We start from the raw sequence: 18,415 nt of genomic DNA, 5'->3' as shown, positions 1-18,415 counted from the left end.
AAATGTGGTAAAAGCTCTTGTTGATCCTGCAATCTGAACAAATACCAAGATGCTGTATTTTCAGCTGATATTTCATTTGTTTATGGAAATGCATATTGTTTATGCAGTGTTGAGGAATGTGAAAGAACACCCTTGATTATTTTTACTGTGATAACTTATTTTGATTTTGTAAGCCAACACTTTTGAGATCAGTCAATAAATGCTTCTGGTATTGACTTATATGCTGCCCCTGTCTTCATGTTGTTGCTGGACATATCTTTTAAAAAATGTGTGTAGGTCACCTAAATCATCAGAAAAATTGCCCCCCCTGAGAATTTTTTCAGGAGCCGCCACTGCCCAAAGGACATCCAACTTGACACAACTGTGGGCCAGCATCCCTGTAGAACGCTTTCGACACCATGTAGTCCAGGCCCTGATGAATTGAGGCTGTTCTGAGGGCAAAGGGGGGTGCAACTCAATATTATTAGAAAGGTGTTCCTAATATTGTGTACACTCAGTATATAGTAATATGGCTTGTGGATCATTCTGTGTTAATCTTATGTAGCAGGCAGCAGGGTGTGGCATAGAGGAGAGTATTGATGACAGATAATACAGAGTAGCATAGTTACAACCAGCAAGTGGCTGGCATATTTATTAGAAAAAATAAGTGAACAAGTTTAAACCACGTCAGTTATACCAGGACCTGTGCATATTGATATTAGCACCACAGTTGTAAGGCAAGCTTGACCTCAACTCCTCGTTACAGAAACCCCCATGTGCTTCAATGAGGCAACACTCAAAAGTCTTTGTTCTTCAATTCTGGTCCAGGGGACACACAGTGTGTGCAGGTTTTAGTTCCAGTCCAGTAGTCCTAAAACATCTGATTCAACTAATCAAGGGCTTTATGATCGGTTGATTAGTTGTATCCAGTGAGCCCAGTGTTGGGCTGGAACAAAAGCCTAAACACCATGCATGTTTCCGGGATAAGGATGAAATATTAGCCAAAACATGTGTGGCTCCAGCTGTGATTGAGTCAGTGCAAAAACTTTGTATCTAAGACCTACAGGCTAGTGCTACTGTGATTTTGAGGATGGCTTGAGCTTGGAGAAAGGGCACTCTCTGTCCACATCCCTCATAGGGATGACAGTAATTTCCCCTCACACATATTACACAAGCCAAATATTAAAGAGGTCATACATACTGTATGTCTGGACATTCAGGTTATGAGCCTTACATCATTCATTAAATGTAAATGCTTATCACCCCAATGTATGTAAAGTTGTCTCCAGCTGGAGAAGCTTACTACTTAGGATTATCTAATACATTTAATCAATCAATCAAACAATCCTTCCCACCCCATCTCAATGCATATATGCCAAAGGTGGCCTGTCCAACACTCAAAAATACTAAATGTATTGCTTTATTTGATATAAAAACAAGAGGCAAATGGTCATTTTAAAGATAAATTACATCTATGAAAACTGGACACCACTCACACTCAATTGTTGTGATACCCAAATTATTGGCAAACATATACGACATTGTTTTAAAGGTCTTATCTAATCACCATGATCTTTTTTTACAAGAACAATAAAAGAGAATATCATTATGCTAAGAGGGGTTTGACAAGTTTGTGCTTTGTCACCTTTGATGAATATCTATGTGTCTGTGTGCATTGATATTGCATACAGTACCAGTCAAAAGTTTGGACACAACTACTCGTTCAAGGATTTTTCTTTATTTTTACTATTTTCTACATTGTACAATAATAGTGAAGATATCAAAACTATGAAATAACACATATGGAATCATGTAGTAACCAAAAAAGTGTTCAACAAAACAACATATATTTTATATTTGAGATTCTTCAAATAGCCACCCTTTGCCTTGATGACAGCTTTGCACACTCTTGACATTCTCTCAACCAGCTTCACCTTGAATGCTTTTTCAACAGTCTTGAAGGAGTTCCCACATATGCTGAGCACTTGTTGGCTGCTTTTCCTTCACTATGCGGTCCGACTCATCCCAAACCATCTCAATTGGGTTGAGGTCGGTGGATTGTGTAGACCAGGTCATCTGATGCAGCACTCCATCACTCTCCTTCTTGGTAAAATAGCCTGGAGGTGTGTTGGGTCATTGTCCTGTTGAAAAACAAATGATAGTCCCACTAAGCCCAAACCAGATGGGATGGCGTATCGCTGCAGAATGCTGTGGTAGCCATGCTGGTTAAGTGTGCCTTGAATTCTAAATAAATCACAGTGTCACCAGCAAAGCACCCCCACACCATAACACCTCCTCCTCCATGCTTTACGGTGGAACTACACATGTGGAGATCATCCGTTAACTCACACGCGTCTCACAAAGACACGGCGGTTGGAAAAATCTCAAATTTGGACTCCAGACCAAAGGACAGATTCCCACCGGTCTAATGTCCATTGCTCGTGTTTCTTGGCCCAAGCAGGTCTCTTCTTATTATTGGTGTCCTTTAGTAGTGGTTTATTTGCAGCAATTCGACCATGAAGGCCTGATTCACACTGTCTCCTCTGAACAGTTGATGTTGAGATGTGTCTGTGACTTGAACTCTGTGAAGCATTTATTTGGGCTGCAATTTCTGACGCTGGTAACTCTAATGAACTTATCCTCTGCAGCAGAGGTAAATCTGGGTCTTCCATTCCTGTGGCGGTCCTCGTGAGAGCCCGTTTCATCATAGCGCTTGATGGTTTTTGCGACTGCGCTTGAAGAAATTTTCAAAGTTCTGAACATTTTCCGTATTGACTGACCTTCATGGACTGTCATTTCTCTTTGCTTATTTGAGCTGTTCTTGCCATAATATGGACTTGGTCTTTTACCAAATAGGGCTTTCTTCTGTATACCTTGTCACGACACAACTGATTGGCTCAAACACATTAAGAAGGAAAAAATTTCCACAAATTAACTTTTAAGAAGGCACACCTGTTAATTGAAATGCATTCCAGGTGACTACCTCATGAAGCTGGTTGAGAGAATGCCAAGAGTGTGCAAAGCTGTCATCGAGGCAAAGGGTGGATATTTGAAGATGCTCAAATATAAAATATATTTTTTGGTTACTACATGATTCCATATGTGTTATTTCATAGTTTTGATGTCTTCACTATTATTCTACACTGTAAAAAAATGTTTAAATGAAGAAAAACCCTTGAATGAGTAGGTGTGTCCAAACTTTTGACTGGTAGTGTACATGTTGGTGTGTGTGAGTGTGTTTGTCCTTTTCAATAGACGTGGTAAAGAGGTCAATGAAACTCGACCAAAACAATGGAAATGCCATCGAAACGCATGGGGGGAAAGATGCTGTTGGGGAAAGATCCAGAATCTCCTCATTGCCCACCAGCAAAATTAGCCCACATTTAGGCTATTGTTTATATCACACTATGTTGAGGTAAAAATCAGAGTATAATGCTAGTATTGATGTCAACCCCAATACATGTTCATGTCATCATCACCAAGAAACTGCATTACAGTTAAAAACGACTTTGACTACCACCATCGATTTCTCTATAATATCTATGGTACCAGTTCATACGAATGTGAGTTAGCCTTTAGCAGTCACTTCTTCTAAACCTGAAAAGGGACTACTTCTAAATGTTATGCAGCGAAAACAGAAAAATATATCCAAATCAGACTTAGTAACCACATTGTGGACATGTTATAATAAATAACAAATTACAATTTGACAAATATCTATTTTGTTAAATCCGATTTGTTCAATGTGCGCTAATCTGCCGTCCTTCTTCTATCCCCCACGGTCTCCGTTCCATTGACTTCTTTACCGCATCTATTAGCATTCAAAACTTGTTTATCAGAGATGATCAGTCCTGGTGATCAGGGAGATAGAGAGAGATACAGCCACAAGAACAGACAGACTACTGCCAAGCCATTGAGTAGAGGAGCCTGTGGGGATGATTGATGGAGGACTCATACTTGTAGGAGATCTGGTGAGACAAACAGACAAAGACAGACTTTAATTCTCCAAAGAATAAGGTAGACATTTTAAAACCACTTGACTCTTGTGTCGTCTACACCTATTTGGTAGTCTAATGTTGTTTTCTCTTTTCGAACGGTTACATAGCCTGGCCTCACCTGGGGAAGAGGTAACAGTCGCGGACGCTGTCAATGCTGTGAGTCCTTGAACTTGTCAAAACGATCTCTCTGTACTCGTGATCTTTATTGCTTACACTCTTTACTTCAGCCACCCTGAAGACCTCTGCTGGGGATATCAGCTGATCAATGCTTTCTGAGAAGCAAGTGTAGTCCTCCACGTTGACTACAGTGCAAGAAGTGATGTTGAAAAGGCTCCCATTGTCTGTAGCAACTTCCTCCGAGTCGGAACGTTTGGCCTTGGTTGAGGTAAACCTCCCAAATCGCACTTCTGACCCTACTTGTGCCTCATACATTTTGCTTGAGCCACGAAACACAGTTTGGCAGTTATTTGGCTTCAAAAGCCTCATGGCATCCATCAGCAGGAAGTGAAGGGATTTGAACTGGAAGTTGCCATTATAGACATTGACATTCCCACCTTGATTCTCCACTGCATTGTTGAAATTCTTTCTGAACGCATTTCCCCCATGGTCGTAAGCCACCAATGCAGTCGTGTGTTCCTTGACGCCTCCCGGGATTAACTTTGTACACTGCTTTACCCCCCAGGCAGCACTATACTCTGGACTGCTATTCAGTTCTTCTTTCAGCAGACCCCCTTCCAAAACCTTCTCCAGCATCTGCTGCCGACAGTGAGTGTACTGCTCATCCACGGCATTAGGAGCCATGTCCATTTGCTTTGGCAGAGGAGTCACCTGTAATAGTACAGAGAATTGTTACCTCTTGTAATACAGGTAGTATCACAGTGTAACAATATATCTTACATATAGGCACTCAACAAGTTATGACAGTAACATTCCAATTAGCCAAGTTCAAATTCAAGCATTGGCCAAATTAGCCAACTCTGACCCAAATTTAGGACATCAAGGCCAGTTTCCCAGACCCAGAGTAAGCTTACTCCTTCACTAAAAACATGCTCAATGGAGAGTCCAGGAAAAGGCTCGCTCTAGATCTGGGAAACTGGCCCAGAAGTCTATTTACACAGTATGATGGTTCAATCAATTAAATGTTATGGCAAATGTATACATCTTTTAATGTGTTTGGTCAAAACTCTTACCATGTGAGAGAGCGCAGCAACGAGGATCAATATGAATATCTTCTCTCTCTGGCCCTGCATTTTCCCAGCAATGGCTCCCTCGTCTGTTCTGGTGGTCAATGAATGAGGGATTGAGAGGAGATCAGACAGATCAGAGATGAGAAATGAAATGCAATCAAGAGTAAATTACATAGAATAGAAAATAATCTTAAACATACACACAGACACACATTTACTGTTTGTCTTTCATCAGAAAATGTCCAAGTAATGTTTAACTACACAACTACTGCCCCTGCTCACATGTATTATTCTGAAAGTTTAAGTATCTACTACACAGATATTTTCAGTGTGGTATGTTCGTAGACTCAAGTGTAAGTAGCCTACAGCTGTTTTAATTAAGTAAATTCTACTATTAATCACTAAAACTATAGGCCTACAATTCACTTTTATAAAAGGCCCTAAAACCTAACAAGCATAACATGGGACAACCAAAAGAATACATGAACGATAAGAATTGGAAATATACCTTCAGAGTAGTGGGGTGCTCTCCTTGGGTAGGATAAATCACAGAATGAGAGAATATCAGTGTGCCTCTCTTCAGGGGCGTTTGCACATATTTTCCACTCACTCCCTGATTACCAAAAATGGAAGGAAACCGAGGCACTTATCTTTTCAGAGCAACTCCTTTTCCTTCCTCCTGACCATAGGATTTTTTCGCATCCTTTTTTTCCCTCATACCATAGTTTGGTTTGGCAATGGGCCAAGTGCAGTTTTACCAAGCCGTGCAATGGTTGATTTGTGGTTTTAGTGTTTTGAGTGGTATTTAGCACTTTTGTACTCCAGGGTTTCCAAAACTCAGACCTGGGGTCCCCCCTGGGTGCACATTTTGGTTTTTGCCCTAGCACAACACAGCTGGTTCAAATAACCAATGAATCATTAAGCTTTGATGTTTTTAATCAGCTGGGTAGTGCTGGGTAGTCCTAGGGGTGGCCCCAGGACCGAGTATAGGAAACCCTGTTATACTCCTTCCCAGTTTTGCACTTTATCGACCACTAGAGGGTACAGTGACCAAATCTCCACCCACAGTAATGCAGCCTTCATCCGATGTTTTTTGACATGAAGTACCAACAGGTTCACGAACAGTATGTGAAAAATAGTTCTGTATTCATGTCGATGGATACATTTCCTCCTTACACAATTTACTTAGCAAAACAAGCTTTATTGGGTTACAGATTCATTGCAACAAGCATTGACAAAGAGGTGATTGCACAACTCTGTGTGTGACCAAACAAGCAAACATACGCTTTACGAAGAATTACTACAAAGGATACGCTTTGAAATTGTAATACATATTATCCACATATTTAATCAATAGGATCATATTTATGGTCAGGGATTTGTTTAAAATATTGATGTAGCCTAAATCAGGGGTTTTCAAACCTCTCCTCAGGGACCCCCATCCATTCCTTGTATTTTAACTATTCCACAGATAGCACACCTGATTCAACTAATAATCAAGCCCTTGAATGGGTGAATCAGGTGAGCAAATTGTGAAACATCTGGGGGTCCCCAAGGAGAGGTTTGAGAGCCACTGGCCTACATCAATATCATTTATAGGTTCACAAACATAATTATATAATCATTATACAGTTGGCCTATACTAAATAGTAACAACAAACGTAATAGCCTAAGCATGAATTCTAAATCCAAAAACCATCATACCAGATATATTAGACACTTCCACATCTGTTAGACTAACAGCCATTAAAAATGTTGAAATTGTTGCCAACACTCAGTAGCCCTCTAAGCACAGTCTCAAGGGCTGTAACAGACGTATTATACTCTGTAACACCATCCTGAGCTGTGTTAGGACCCAAGGCACCTCCAGACTTGAGAGGTTTGCCGTTGTTGTCGGTGCAGCAGTAGGCATTCCAGTAGTGACTCGGAACATTGACTCGCTGGTTCTGGTCTACCCACGTGCCGCTTGGGACCACCCCTGTCACCACATACATCTTACTACAGCCTACACTCAAAACATTCTTCAGCTTCTTCTCGTACTCTTGCCATGGCCCGGTGTTCATCTTCCTGTCTTGCGGAGCTACGTTGGTATGGGTCATAGTGGCTTCGGCAGCATCTCGATTACCATGGTGTCCTGCGGCGTTGAGGTGCCCGCGGTCGTACTTGCCAAAGTTGTCATCGAGAGCCTGACTCCAGCCCAGCTTGTATTTCTGTTGGTATTGTGTAGAGCTTTCATTGCAGCCATTGTTTTGGTTGTATTTCTTGATCTCACTTTTGGATCCTTTAATATTCATTTGATTTGGTGTTAGGCCAGGATGCACAAGCTGAAAAATACAAATATTTATAAATTAGCCACTCCACTTCAAGCTTTATACAACCCAATATTATATTACTGGCATTCTAGGCCACTGGTAGTTAGTCTGAAATTACAATGTATGAAATAGTACATTCTAGTGCTTATTGCATAAACACAATCGTTTTCGAATCTGCTCTACAGCTAATGTCCTGTTCTACTGCAAATAGTACACTAAGGTGTTGCGTCATTCTGTAGTTGTGCAAGTCACATTAAATGGCTTCTGCACTGCATTTATATGACATTGAAAAGGTGATAATAAACATTTAAAATGCAAACCTGCGGTTCATAATAAACTATTTCCCCCGGTCTGTTGGGGTCCCCTTTGATATCCATTTCATAGGCAGAGTACAGAGGGATCCTCCTGGCTCGGTCATACAGAGTGGCAAAGTAATAGTGGTTACCGTTTCTCTGACAGATGTATGCAGGAGAGGTAGCATTGTAAGCAGAGAGACATTGCGCAGGATTCTTTAACCCCTGTGTGTTGGGCTCGACCGGAGTGGGGAGAGCTATATTCAGACCCGACACTGGTGTATTTTTGAAGAAAGAACCTTTGCAGTTGTCGAAATTTGGAGCCACTTCCCCTTTGACCCCCAACAAGGAGAGCAGAGAGAGGGACAAGAGGGACAGAGTCACCATGCTGTGCCCCTGTGGAGAAAAACATTACAGATGAACATATATTGCAATGATACCTTTACATTATGACTGTATAAGGTAATAATTTACATTTACATTTACATTTACGTCATTTAGCAGAAGCTCTTATCCAGAGCGACTTACAGATTGGTGCCATCACCCTATAGCCAGTGGGCTAACCACTTTACAAATATTATTTTTTTTTGTTTATTTTATTTCTTTTTTATTTATTTCTTTTTTGTATTTCTTTTTGTTAGTTTTTAACTGGAAGCCAGTGGAGTGTGCGCAGGAGCGGGGTGACGTGAGAGAACTTGGGAAGGTATAAGAAGCAGGAAGTCACTAGAATCAACTCAAATCAGGTTATATGAAAACCACCCGAGTTCCTGAAACATTATAGTTCGTCTTTACTGTAGTCTCCCCCCATCTAGAGGTTGACTTCCTGCTTCTTATTTCTGGTCAAAGGTTTCTTAATGATCATGTTGCTGTGCGATTAATTATGCTATAATAATTTACACTGCAAACATATTGTTAATTTGTCAGCAGATACTTTAGAGGTATATTTCCTTAAGTGCATACCTTGATTGCATGACATGAGTATTGTTACTTAAGTTTTCACTAGCCTTTTTCATTTCCATGTTTGAGATAGCTGTTGCTGTGCTCGATACAGAGAACTTTGCACTATTGCATCGATTTGGAAATAACCATAACAAATTGAATATCCAAATAATTATTTGTTAGATTTTCAATCTCACCTTCTGAACTTGTTTAACAGTCCGTTGAATTGTTTCAATCCCTCAGAGGTCTGTAGCTTCAGAGTAAACACTTCCTCTTACTCGTTATTATATACTGTACTCTCTCACACACACACACACACGTGCTCACACACGCGCACACACACACCTTTTCCTGCAATCTAGAGCCTTAATCATTATGCCTAATTCTATGTAAAAAATTTATACATTTTTCTGTTAGGGATGTGCATGGTTATTTGAATATCCGACCTACAACCCATACACTTATTATGGACACAGCGTGCCTACATTATTAGTTATCTTGTTATTGTTGTTGTTAGTTGTTATTAGTCCCATCCTTCAATTCCATTCAACACCTCCCATCTATCTTTTAACACCATCCATATAGGATTTCTATTTGCCATATATTTCAACAGTACTGTGATGTTCTGAACCTTTCTATTCTCATTGTTTCTACAGATTGTGAATTGAAAATAAACATTTTTGCTAATAGTATTATTATGTTATTGATAGATTGACTATGACTTTTCAGATCACCCAGTATGTTTTAACCGACTTGCCAAAAGTTATTTGTTAAATAGAAATTTGTAAAATAGAAATTTGTTAAATAGAAATTTGTGGAGTGCTTGAAAAACTACTTTTAATGACTCCAACCTAAGTGTATGTAAACTTCTGACTTCAACTGCACCTCTTTACCTGTTCAATTGTCATTTTAATTAATGATGCACATTGATTCTTTAATAACTTTTATGCCTTAGGAGTTTAGCACATCTGAAAAAAACAAAACAAAAAACAGGGCAAATCTGAGGGATGCGACTGAAGCATGGGTCTTTTCAAACTCCGAAACAATTTTCACTTCAGCATTTAACGTTAGCTGTCAGGCATGACACAGCATAAAGTAGACGTAGAAGCCAGCTCCACTGAAATGCGTCTAGGTAGGTGTCGACTGGGTGCAGTGGCGGTTCTAGACACATTTTACTAGGGGGGCCAAGGAGGGGCCAGTGTTTAATCAGGGGGGCACACATAAAAAAACTGGCAACACATGATATTCAAAGATTATAAACTTTATTTTACTTTAAAATCATATGACATTTATTATAACACGTATTTTGTACAAGAGTGCAGATGCAAGAGAGATAGTGCCATAAAAATGAAAAAATAAATAAATAAAAGAAAATTAAAAAGTACAGGGTACAAATACAGGGTTCATATTCAATGTGAACAAAACTCCAGGATACAACAAAGGGTACAACAATGTTTAACAAAAATTATGAATTTATAACTATTTTACACGCGAGCGCCAAAAGCGGAACTAATGCAACGCTCTACACGGCAACGTTCTACACGGGTAAATTAGAGTGGCGCACCCAAAAACGGTGTGGTTTTTAGCGTCATGGCAGATGAAACAAAGGATATTTCAAAAAAAGAACAGATGTCCTTCACACTCAGGTACTATTACAATGGGGCCATTAAGGAGAGTTTTCTCCATTTTGAATCTGCAGAGAGGTTAGATGCAGCAGGGCTTACTGGAAAAATAGTACACTTACTGGAACGTTATGGCCTGGACTACAAAAATAACCTTGTAGGCCAAGCGTATGATGGCGCTGCCGTTATGAGCGGTAAGCATTCAGGGGTTCAGGCAAGGATCAAAGAACAGGCCAAATTTGCCTTCTACGTCCATTGTAGTGCTCATTGTCTGAATTGAGTGTTAGATGATGTAGTCAAAAGTGTCCCAGAAACGGAGGAGTTTTTTTCTTTGTTACAGAGTCTTTATATGTTTACTTCTTCCTCATATGTGCACCCAAAATGGCTGTCTCTCCAAAGAGAAATGTATGGCAGAACCAGAGAGCTGCAACGTTTAAGCGACACACGTTGGTCATGCCGATTTCTAGCCCTACGTAATATCATGGACACTCTACCTGCCCTTAAACCAGTGGCGGTTCTAGACACATTTTACTAGGGGGGCCAAGGAGGGGCCAGTGTTTAATCAGGGGGGCACACATAAAAAAACTGGCAACACATGATATTCAAAGATTATAAACTTTATTTTACTTTAAAATCATATGACATTTATTATAACACGTATTTTGTACAAGAGTGCAGATGCAAGAGAGATAGTGCCATAAAAATGGAAAAAAAAAAACAACAAAAAAAAAAAAGTACAGGGTACAGGGTTCATATTCAATGTGAACAAAACTCCAGGATACAACAAAGGGTACAACAATGTGCCATTTCCTATTTATGGAAGCCTCACTACTGTGGACAGTTGATTCCACATTTTGTTTTAAGAAAGAAAACTTTCTGAGTGATTTATAAACAAAACACACTACCCTGTATCCATTTAGGTAAAATAAACCAAATCAGAAAAGAAATTCAATTCAAAGAGGCTTTACTAGCATGACCATATTGACATACAGTATTGCTAAAGCACATAAACAGGGAAACGTGTTACACATTAACATCCAGTAGTCCAATAGGATGCAGACAATAAACATTAAGTTAACATTCGTTTAAAAGCAACAATCATGTCAACACAATGTAGCAATATGAACAACACTGATGGATATCAGCAACAACATGAAAACAAGAATATTACAGGTGTCTGTGTGTGTGTGTGTGTGTGTCTGTGTCTTTGTGTACTTCACTGTCAGTTGATGAGCAGGTGTACAAAAAAAGGCTTTACAACATACAACACATTCATTTTACCGGTGGTATTGAGAACAGATAAAGCCACCGTGTCTTAAGAAGCTCAAGCTTGTTGTTTTATTGTTCATTATATCTCTTTTTCCTCACAGCGGCACTCATACGCTACTAGCGTATATATCATATAGATACACTACAGCAACAGGATACGGCGGTTGTGCTGTCTGGCAAAACGGTCCACAAATACATCAAGATCCAGAGCCTTGGCCCTTCTGGACTCTATGCTCAGGACACCAAGATCACTGAGTCTCTCATCACTAGTGGTGGACCGCAGGAAGGTTTTTATCAGTTTCAGTGTGGAGAAACTGCGTTCGCAAGAGGCTGAGCTTACAGGAAGGGTTACAGCAATCTTGCACAGTCTAAAGAGCTCAAAGAAAACTTCCCTGTATGGCTCAATAAATCAAACCAGCTCAACTGTACTGCATGGCTTTTTGACTTCACCACTCTGTATTTTTCTGTCCAAAACTCTCTTAAATTGATGGAGCTCATGCCCTAAATCATCAATGTCTGCATTATACAAACGGCCAAATGAAAAAACATTGCTCTCCTTTAAAAAGGTATCACTCTGGGGACTGAGAGACTGTATGCTTCTCATGAGCTCACAGTTTGTATTGGAGAAACGTCTGTTCAACTCATTGAGCATGCTGTCAATTACAGGATAGAAAAATGATGTGAGAAACATATCTTTGTCACGTTCTACCTCCCTCTGACCAACAGTGCTTAGCGTGCAGTAGCCACTGAGTCTAGAGCTCAGCATTTTCTGACGTTTCGCCACTGACCTTGTTGCAGAATCACACTGCTCACAAATATTCAATGCTTCATCCCACAACTCATCAAAGAAAGACTCCTGCCTGTGGTCTTTCAATGTCAGGACTAAAGCATTTACTAAGTCAACAGCACTTGACAGATCAACAGTTTGTTACTGTAACATGTCAGACAATAGCTTTGTCTCCCCAAACAACTTACGCAGAGTAACAAGATGCACAACAAATTCTAGGTCAATTTGAGCAAGAAGACCTCGGGCCTCAACAGTTCTTTCACCATGACGTTCTTGAGCAATCTCTTGCAGTAGTCGTTTAAGGGCAGGTAGAGTGTCCATGATATTACGTAGGGCTAGAAATCGGCATGACCAACGTGTGTCGCTTAAACGTTGCAGCTCTCTGGTTCTGCCATACATTTCTCTTTGGAGAGACAGCTATTTTGGGTGCACATATGAGGAAGAAGTAAACATATAAAGACTCTGTAACAAATAAAAAAACTCCTCCGTTTCTGGGACACTTTTGACTACATCAACTAACACTAAATTCAGACAATGAGCACTACAATGGACGTAGAAGGCAAATTTAGCCTGTTCTTTGATCCTTGCCTGAACCCCTGAATGCTTACCGCTCATAACGGCAGCGCCATCGTACGCTTGGCCTACGAGGTTATTTTTGTAGTCCAGGCCATAACGTTCCAGTAAGTGTACTATTTTTCCAGTAAGCCCTGCTGCATCTAACCTCTCTGCAGATTCAAAATGGAGAAAACTCTCCTTAATGGCCCCATTGTAATAGTACCTGAGTGTGAAGGACATCTGTTCTTTTTTTGAAATATCCTTTGTTTCATCTGCCATGACGCTAAAAACCTCACTTTTCTTCACTTCTTCTATGATTTCAGACCGAACCATTTCTGCCAAACAACCCAAAACCTCATTCTGGATGATCTTGCTTGTGTACTTTGCATTGTGAATGGAAGTTAATCTTCTCTTAACAAGTTGGTCGTGGTTAGCAACTGTGTTAAGAATTTCCCTAAAGTTTCCTTTGTTAGTGGACCCTTCAGATTCATCATGTCCTCTTTGTGCTATGTTTTGTGTAGCTGTAAGCAACAGCACTTCCCCAACTGTTTTAATGTATGCCTGATTTTCTTGTACTTGTTTAGTGTGTTCTTTGTCAAGGAGATCTGTTAGTGTTGCATCAGTTCTAACAGCTCTTTGATAATCCCTCCATGCGATCATTGCACACTTGTGTCGTTCAGACTTTCCATGTAGTGAAAACCCTGCATTTCTCATAGTTGCCTTTTTCCAGTTTGTAAAACCAGGTGTTGAAACAAAAACGGTGTCTGGGGCATTTGGTGTGCTAAAATGTCTACATGCATAGCAACATGTAGAGTCCGTCATTACAGAATACTCAAGCCATGGATGAGTAGTGTACCAGTTTGGTCTGAAGCTTCGTCTTCTGTCCCCCATCAGTGTGGTTGGGAATATCTTCAAGTTCGGCTGTACTGGTACGTCATACTTAGACTTGCTGATATCTGAAGAAGATGGACAGTAAACATAGGGCACAACTACAACATTTATTTACTGTATATCTGCATGTATTTCAAAATGTAGGCAAAGTATTTACTTTTTTAAAAAAACAGAGCCATATTGACACAAAAAAGAATTAACAGCAGAAAGCAGCATTTTAAGGACACCCAGCAGGCCTACCATTACATTGTAATTGCATTGCTTTGCAAATAGTAAGAACCTTCCTCATCACAAACCTGATGGTGCAGTACTTGATCCACATGGATCCACTTGCTGTCCCTCTGGCTGTTCATCTCTCTGTCCCTGTATGCTTTCTTCTTCATGCTTCTCACCCTCTTCTTCATTCTCCTCACCCTCTTCTTCATCCTCCTCACCCTCTTCTTCATCCTCCTCACCCTCTTCTTCATCCTCCTCACCCTCTGGAATTTCCCTCTCTTTGTCAGACCCCTCACTTTCATCACATGCATCCTGTAATCTCCCTCTTCCTCAACTTTCTCAAAACCTTGATTTGTTTCTCTCACTTTTTTGTTTGCTGGGGCAAAAAATGACTTTATGTCCCTTCCTCGTTTCATGATAACTATTAGAAGAAGAAAAAACGTAGGGGCATGCATTACATTTTGTTACCTAACCATCCCTCCCTACTTAACACTGGCAGATAACCTGTTGATTACTTTACTAAAAATGTATTTGTTATCGCGATGCAACAGCCAAGACGGATGAAGTTACGTGGTTAACATCACAACATTGTGTAGACCTAGCAAGGATAGCCTACTAACATTTGGATATTTGCTTCTGCTTCGATGAGTTTGCTTAGATATGATTACATTTCTAAACAAATCGAGACCAGACATTTAAAAACTTGATTTGATTTATGTGTGAGGAACAAAAGGAACATGTAGGCTATGTGCAAGAACAACAAGTCACTTATGATATTAAATCGTTTTGCTTACCTTCGACTCCTGCAAATAGTAGTTGCTGAGCTTTCATTCACCGAAGCAGCACCACACGTGGCAGGCAGGCAGATGGCAGGATAGTTTTTGGGTGCGCCACTCTAATTTACCCGTGTAGAACGTTGCCGTGTAGAGCGTTGCATTAGTTCCGCTTTTGGCGCTCGCGTGTAAAATAGTTATAAATTCATAATTTTTTTTTTGGTCAGCACGGGGGCCACAGGGGTGGCCAGGGACATTTCCAGGGAGGCACGGGCCTCCCCCGGCCTCCGTGTAAAACCGCCACTGCTAGACATGATCTGGATTTGACCAAATATTTTGACAGTACACAAATTGTGATATAGGATCTGTTTGGTTATGTTCATCTTAGAATTCATTGTTGATTTGAGAAATGTTTTCTCTGTCCGTTTGCCACATTAGACACCACACATTAGCATGTGTGGGGCCATCTAATGAGATCTACTCATTTGGGCGCGGAGAGCAAGGGCAGCTGGGAAATGGAGTAAAGATTGATCAGTCTGTGCCCCTCCCAGTACAACTGCCAGGTAAAACATTCATTTATTTCAATACGCAACTAAAATAACATGAAGTAAACATGAAATAACATTAACTCGATCATGAACTATTTTTGTCAACATTTCAGACCAGATTGATGACAAGAAAATTGAACACATTTTTGCTGGAGGAAACCATTCCTTTGCATTGTGCACTCTTGGTCAGGTATGGACACAATTCGGTTTGGAACATTTAGTTAACAAAACAGAACATAGTTTGTCCTTTGTACTTAACATTGCTGTGATACATTGCATCACATTGTCATCTTCACAGGAGTCTGAAGAAAGGTCAAACAATCTCAGGTCAAGTGTGGGCAAAGTGACACAACAAGCATTAGATGAAGAAATCATTGACAAATGGATCTCAGAATGTGATTCAAAATCATGGAAAAAAGTACAGAAGTAAGTATGATTACATTTTTACATTTTAGTCATTTAGCTGATGCTCTTATCCAGAGCGACTTACAGTTAGTGAGTGCATACATTTTTCTTTTGATATAAGTAACTATCATTTACTGTTGTTGCTGTTTCCTTGTTTTGTTTATGTACGGTCACATACTGAACTGAATAATTACTCAAACTTGTATTTGCAGGGAAATCAAAAAAATGTTTTCCTCTGCGTCATGTTTAAATGGGAGCTTTCTTGATAAAAGGTAACAGTTTTTAATATTGGTTCAAATACATGACTGACTTATGTTTGAAATATTGCATTATCGAAGAATGCTGGTTTAAATATGGCATAGATATTGACAATTATTTATTGGTTTTATTAGTTGTGACAAAGATTACCAAACCTCACCAAAACAGTCTGGCCTGGATTTGTCACTCGTCCAAGGCGCATTCCGGAAGCTGGCAAAAAAGGACAAAGTTTTGACTGAGGTATTTTGTGAATACATTTATGAATTGATATGTAATCGTATTCCTATTCCTATGTATTCTGACATGTGTCTTTGATTGCACATTGAATTGCTGAAATACTTCTAAATTGTTGTTATTATCATTTGAATGAGGGGCGATTCACACACCTCTTTCATTGCACTAGGTTGAAGCTGTTGTCCAGCACACACTACTTCCCTCCCTGTATGAGGAGCCGATTGGAGTGGAGAGCTTGAGGGTCTACCTGGTTCTCCCTGAGCTCCTGAGGGTCCTTCACAAACGGCACAGAAGGACAGATCTCACTGAAGCCCTTGCTGCTGCTATCCTCAGACTGCACCCCGACAAGCTGCAGGTCCTTGGTAATGTTGCCGTCCATTTAAAATGTTTCACCCAAAATTAAACTAATCAACAATTCGCTGTCTGGCAGATTTAGACTAGGCAACATTTACAAAACCAGTGATTATTTGAATCGAGTGTGGTAGTGCTGGGCTAAAACAAAATGTGTGCACTTTGGGGGTACCCCTGGAATGATTGTGAAGTAGAGCAAATTCTATGCCCCCACAAAATGGTTTAATAATGTAATCTGTGTGTTATCATGTCCTGTAGGTGACTGCTGGTCCTCATTGAAGCCCTCTGTCATGACCAAGCACATTGGGATGTGGAAGAAGGCCCTGTCGGTGATTCTGACAAGTGAACATATTCTACCCACCCGTGACCATGGGGTCAAACACCTGCTCCATGTCCTCGGCCATCTCCACAGAGTCAGTGTCCATGCTTCTCTGCTCGTACTGTCAATCCATTTATAAAGCTGTTTTCCCATTTTGACCAGTCATCTTCTGGGACCAATCTGGTGCCAGGGTGCCAGTTATTTCAATGCAACCTATTTAGAATCGATGAGACAATAACTGAGATTTGATTAAATAATATTTTGCTGACACACATGGAAAATATTTAGCTAATACTTGCTAATAAATAAATATTGTCAAAATGTATTTTACTTTTCTATATTATTTCAAAGGCAAACCAAAAATCTGGAGAGACCCAGACAGTTCCATACAGTACCTTTTGTATGGAGGAGGTTCACTTCTATCCCATATTTCTAGCGGAGGATGTAAAGCTTTGGCGTTTATGGTCAAAGCAGGTAAGAAAAGTTATTTTGTCTCAGTCACTGATTGCTAAACATGCTAGTTGCTGTCAGTCTTGAGGTGTTTTGATGTTTGTTGTTTGGGTCTTAGAAAGTGTCATAGGCTGCATCTCAATAGAGGCTTTAGATTTCCTCTACCTGAAATTATCTGGAAAGAGAGAGTAAAGGAAACATTTTGTTTTCCTACTAGAGAATCTTTCTCACCTTCTTAAGTTGCAGTGCAGATTAACATAATTAGACACAGGAGCTCCGTAATTGAGATGCATTGTAAATATGTATTTTTTTACACCACTTTCAGGATGTGGATCAGACACCTGCCATCTTTTGTCATTACCCATTCTTGATGAATCTGCAGAGCAAGATAAACGTTTTTAACATCAACGCCGTACTCACACAGGTAATGACACTTGCGTCTCAATATATAGTATTATAATATACAGCAGATACTATAAATCAGGGGTGGGTAAACTCCCTACTAGAGACTAACTGACTGTGTATGCAATCTTTTGCTCTTGCCCTGCTCTAACACACCTGGTTCTACTAATCAGCTGCTCACCAGGACCTTGATTAGCTGAATCAGGTGTGTTAGAACAGGGCTGGAGCAAAAGCCTGCATTCCAAGTAGCTCTAGAATGTTGACCATCACTACTGAAGAAACCAACCATATTTCTGAACCTTTTTGATGGGAGAAACTGGTTGAAATGTATACCTGTTTTGTACTAGAAAAGCACTAACTGAAGACTTAATATTGTACTGTATGCATTGCAGAATCCCCCTAACAATCACCAAAGGACTGGCATGTGGCCTTTTAACATGTTCCCCGTGGCGGCCCCTGCTGCTTTCTTTGAGCTGAGGCTGAAGCGAGCATCACTCATCGAAGACACTTTCCAACAACTGAATGTAGCAAGACCCAGTACCTTCAAGAGGCCCCTTGTGGTAAGTCCATATTTTTACATTTAGGAATGATAGCTTTCCAATGACGAGACAATGTTTTGAACAGAGA

The 18,415-nt window shown here is 40.1% G+C and overlaps 2 protein-coding genes and 1 long non-coding RNA gene across 4 annotated transcripts in view; 1 reads left to right on the top strand and 2 right to left on the bottom strand.

Moving 5' to 3' along the window:
* Positions 1-3,533: 3,533 nt before the first annotated feature.
* LOC311124222 (T-cell ecto-ADP-ribosyltransferase 2-like) lies at positions 3,534-5,736 on the bottom strand. 2 transcript variants are annotated; one of them, XM_084198406.1, is made up of 4 exons: positions 5,673-5,736; positions 5,168-5,255; positions 4,096-4,805; positions 3,534-3,947 (listed from the first exon to the last, which is right to left on the bottom strand). In XM_084198406.1, exons 2-4 carry the CDS (start codon positions 5,225-5,227, stop codon positions 3,815-3,817), a joined length of 903 nt encoding a protein of 300 aa, XP_084054532.1. In that variant the 5' UTR covers positions 5,228-5,255; positions 5,673-5,736; the 3' UTR covers positions 3,534-3,814. The 2 variants fall into 2 exon arrangements, with proteins under 2 accessions (XP_084054532.1, XP_084054533.1); XM_084198407.1 differs by having other exon boundaries at positions 5,168-5,250; positions 5,673-5,682.
* A 611-nt stretch (positions 5,737-6,347) lies between these two features.
* Positions 6,348-8,986, bottom strand: LOC311124220. The gene is made up of 3 exons (XR_014612733.1): positions 8,906-8,986; positions 7,797-8,165; positions 6,348-7,488 (listed from the first exon to the last, which is right to left on the bottom strand). It is a non-coding gene; the product is annotated as an uncharacterized lncRNA (long non-coding RNA).
* Positions 8,987-12,986: 4,000 nt separating this feature from the next.
* Positions 12,987-18,415, top strand: part of LOC311124214 (putative E3 ubiquitin-protein ligase HERC3) — a gene marked incomplete at its 5' end in the record, with an annotated part of 8,313 nt that continues 2,884 nt past the window's right edge. The window contains 11 exons of the mRNA XM_084198402.1: positions 12,987-13,066; positions 15,260-15,384; positions 15,483-15,559; positions 15,668-15,795; positions 15,987-16,046; positions 16,167-16,272; positions 16,436-16,628; positions 16,876-17,030; positions 17,288-17,410; positions 17,712-17,810; positions 18,181-18,348. Of these exons, the coding sequence (XP_084054528.1) occupies positions 12,987-13,066; positions 15,260-15,384; positions 15,483-15,559; positions 15,668-15,795; positions 15,987-16,046; positions 16,167-16,272; positions 16,436-16,628; positions 16,876-17,030; positions 17,288-17,410; positions 17,712-17,810; positions 18,181-18,348 (1,314 nt within the window). The remainder of the gene's footprint in view (positions 13,067-15,259; positions 15,385-15,482; positions 15,560-15,667; positions 15,796-15,986; positions 16,047-16,166; positions 16,273-16,435; positions 16,629-16,875; positions 17,031-17,287; positions 17,411-17,711; positions 17,811-18,180; positions 18,349-18,415) is intronic.

This window comes from Coregonus lavaretus, assembly GCF_964263955.1.
Source record: "Coregonus lavaretus genome assembly, contig: HAP1_SCAFFOLD_1330, whole genome shotgun sequence".
NCBI classification, from domain to species: domain Eukaryota; kingdom Metazoa; phylum Chordata; class Actinopteri; order Salmoniformes; family Salmonidae; genus Coregonus; species Coregonus lavaretus.
This window is presented reverse-complemented; position numbering and strand designations above follow the sequence as displayed.

Bases quoted from the DNA above. Each gene is read 5' to 3' on its own strand.
- LOC311124222 (XM_084198406.1), bottom strand. From the start codon at position 5,227: ATGCAGGGCCAGAGAGAGAAGATATTCATATTGATCCTCGTTGCTGCG. The intron at 4,806-5,167 runs GTAAGAGTTTTG...GTACTATTACAG, and splicing joins TTGCTGCGCTCTCTCACATG to GTGACTCCTCTGCCAAAGCA. The intron at 3,948-4,095 runs GTGAGGCCAGGC...TTGTCTCACCAG, and splicing joins GACTGTTACCTCTTCCCCAG to ATCTCCTACAAGTATGAGTC.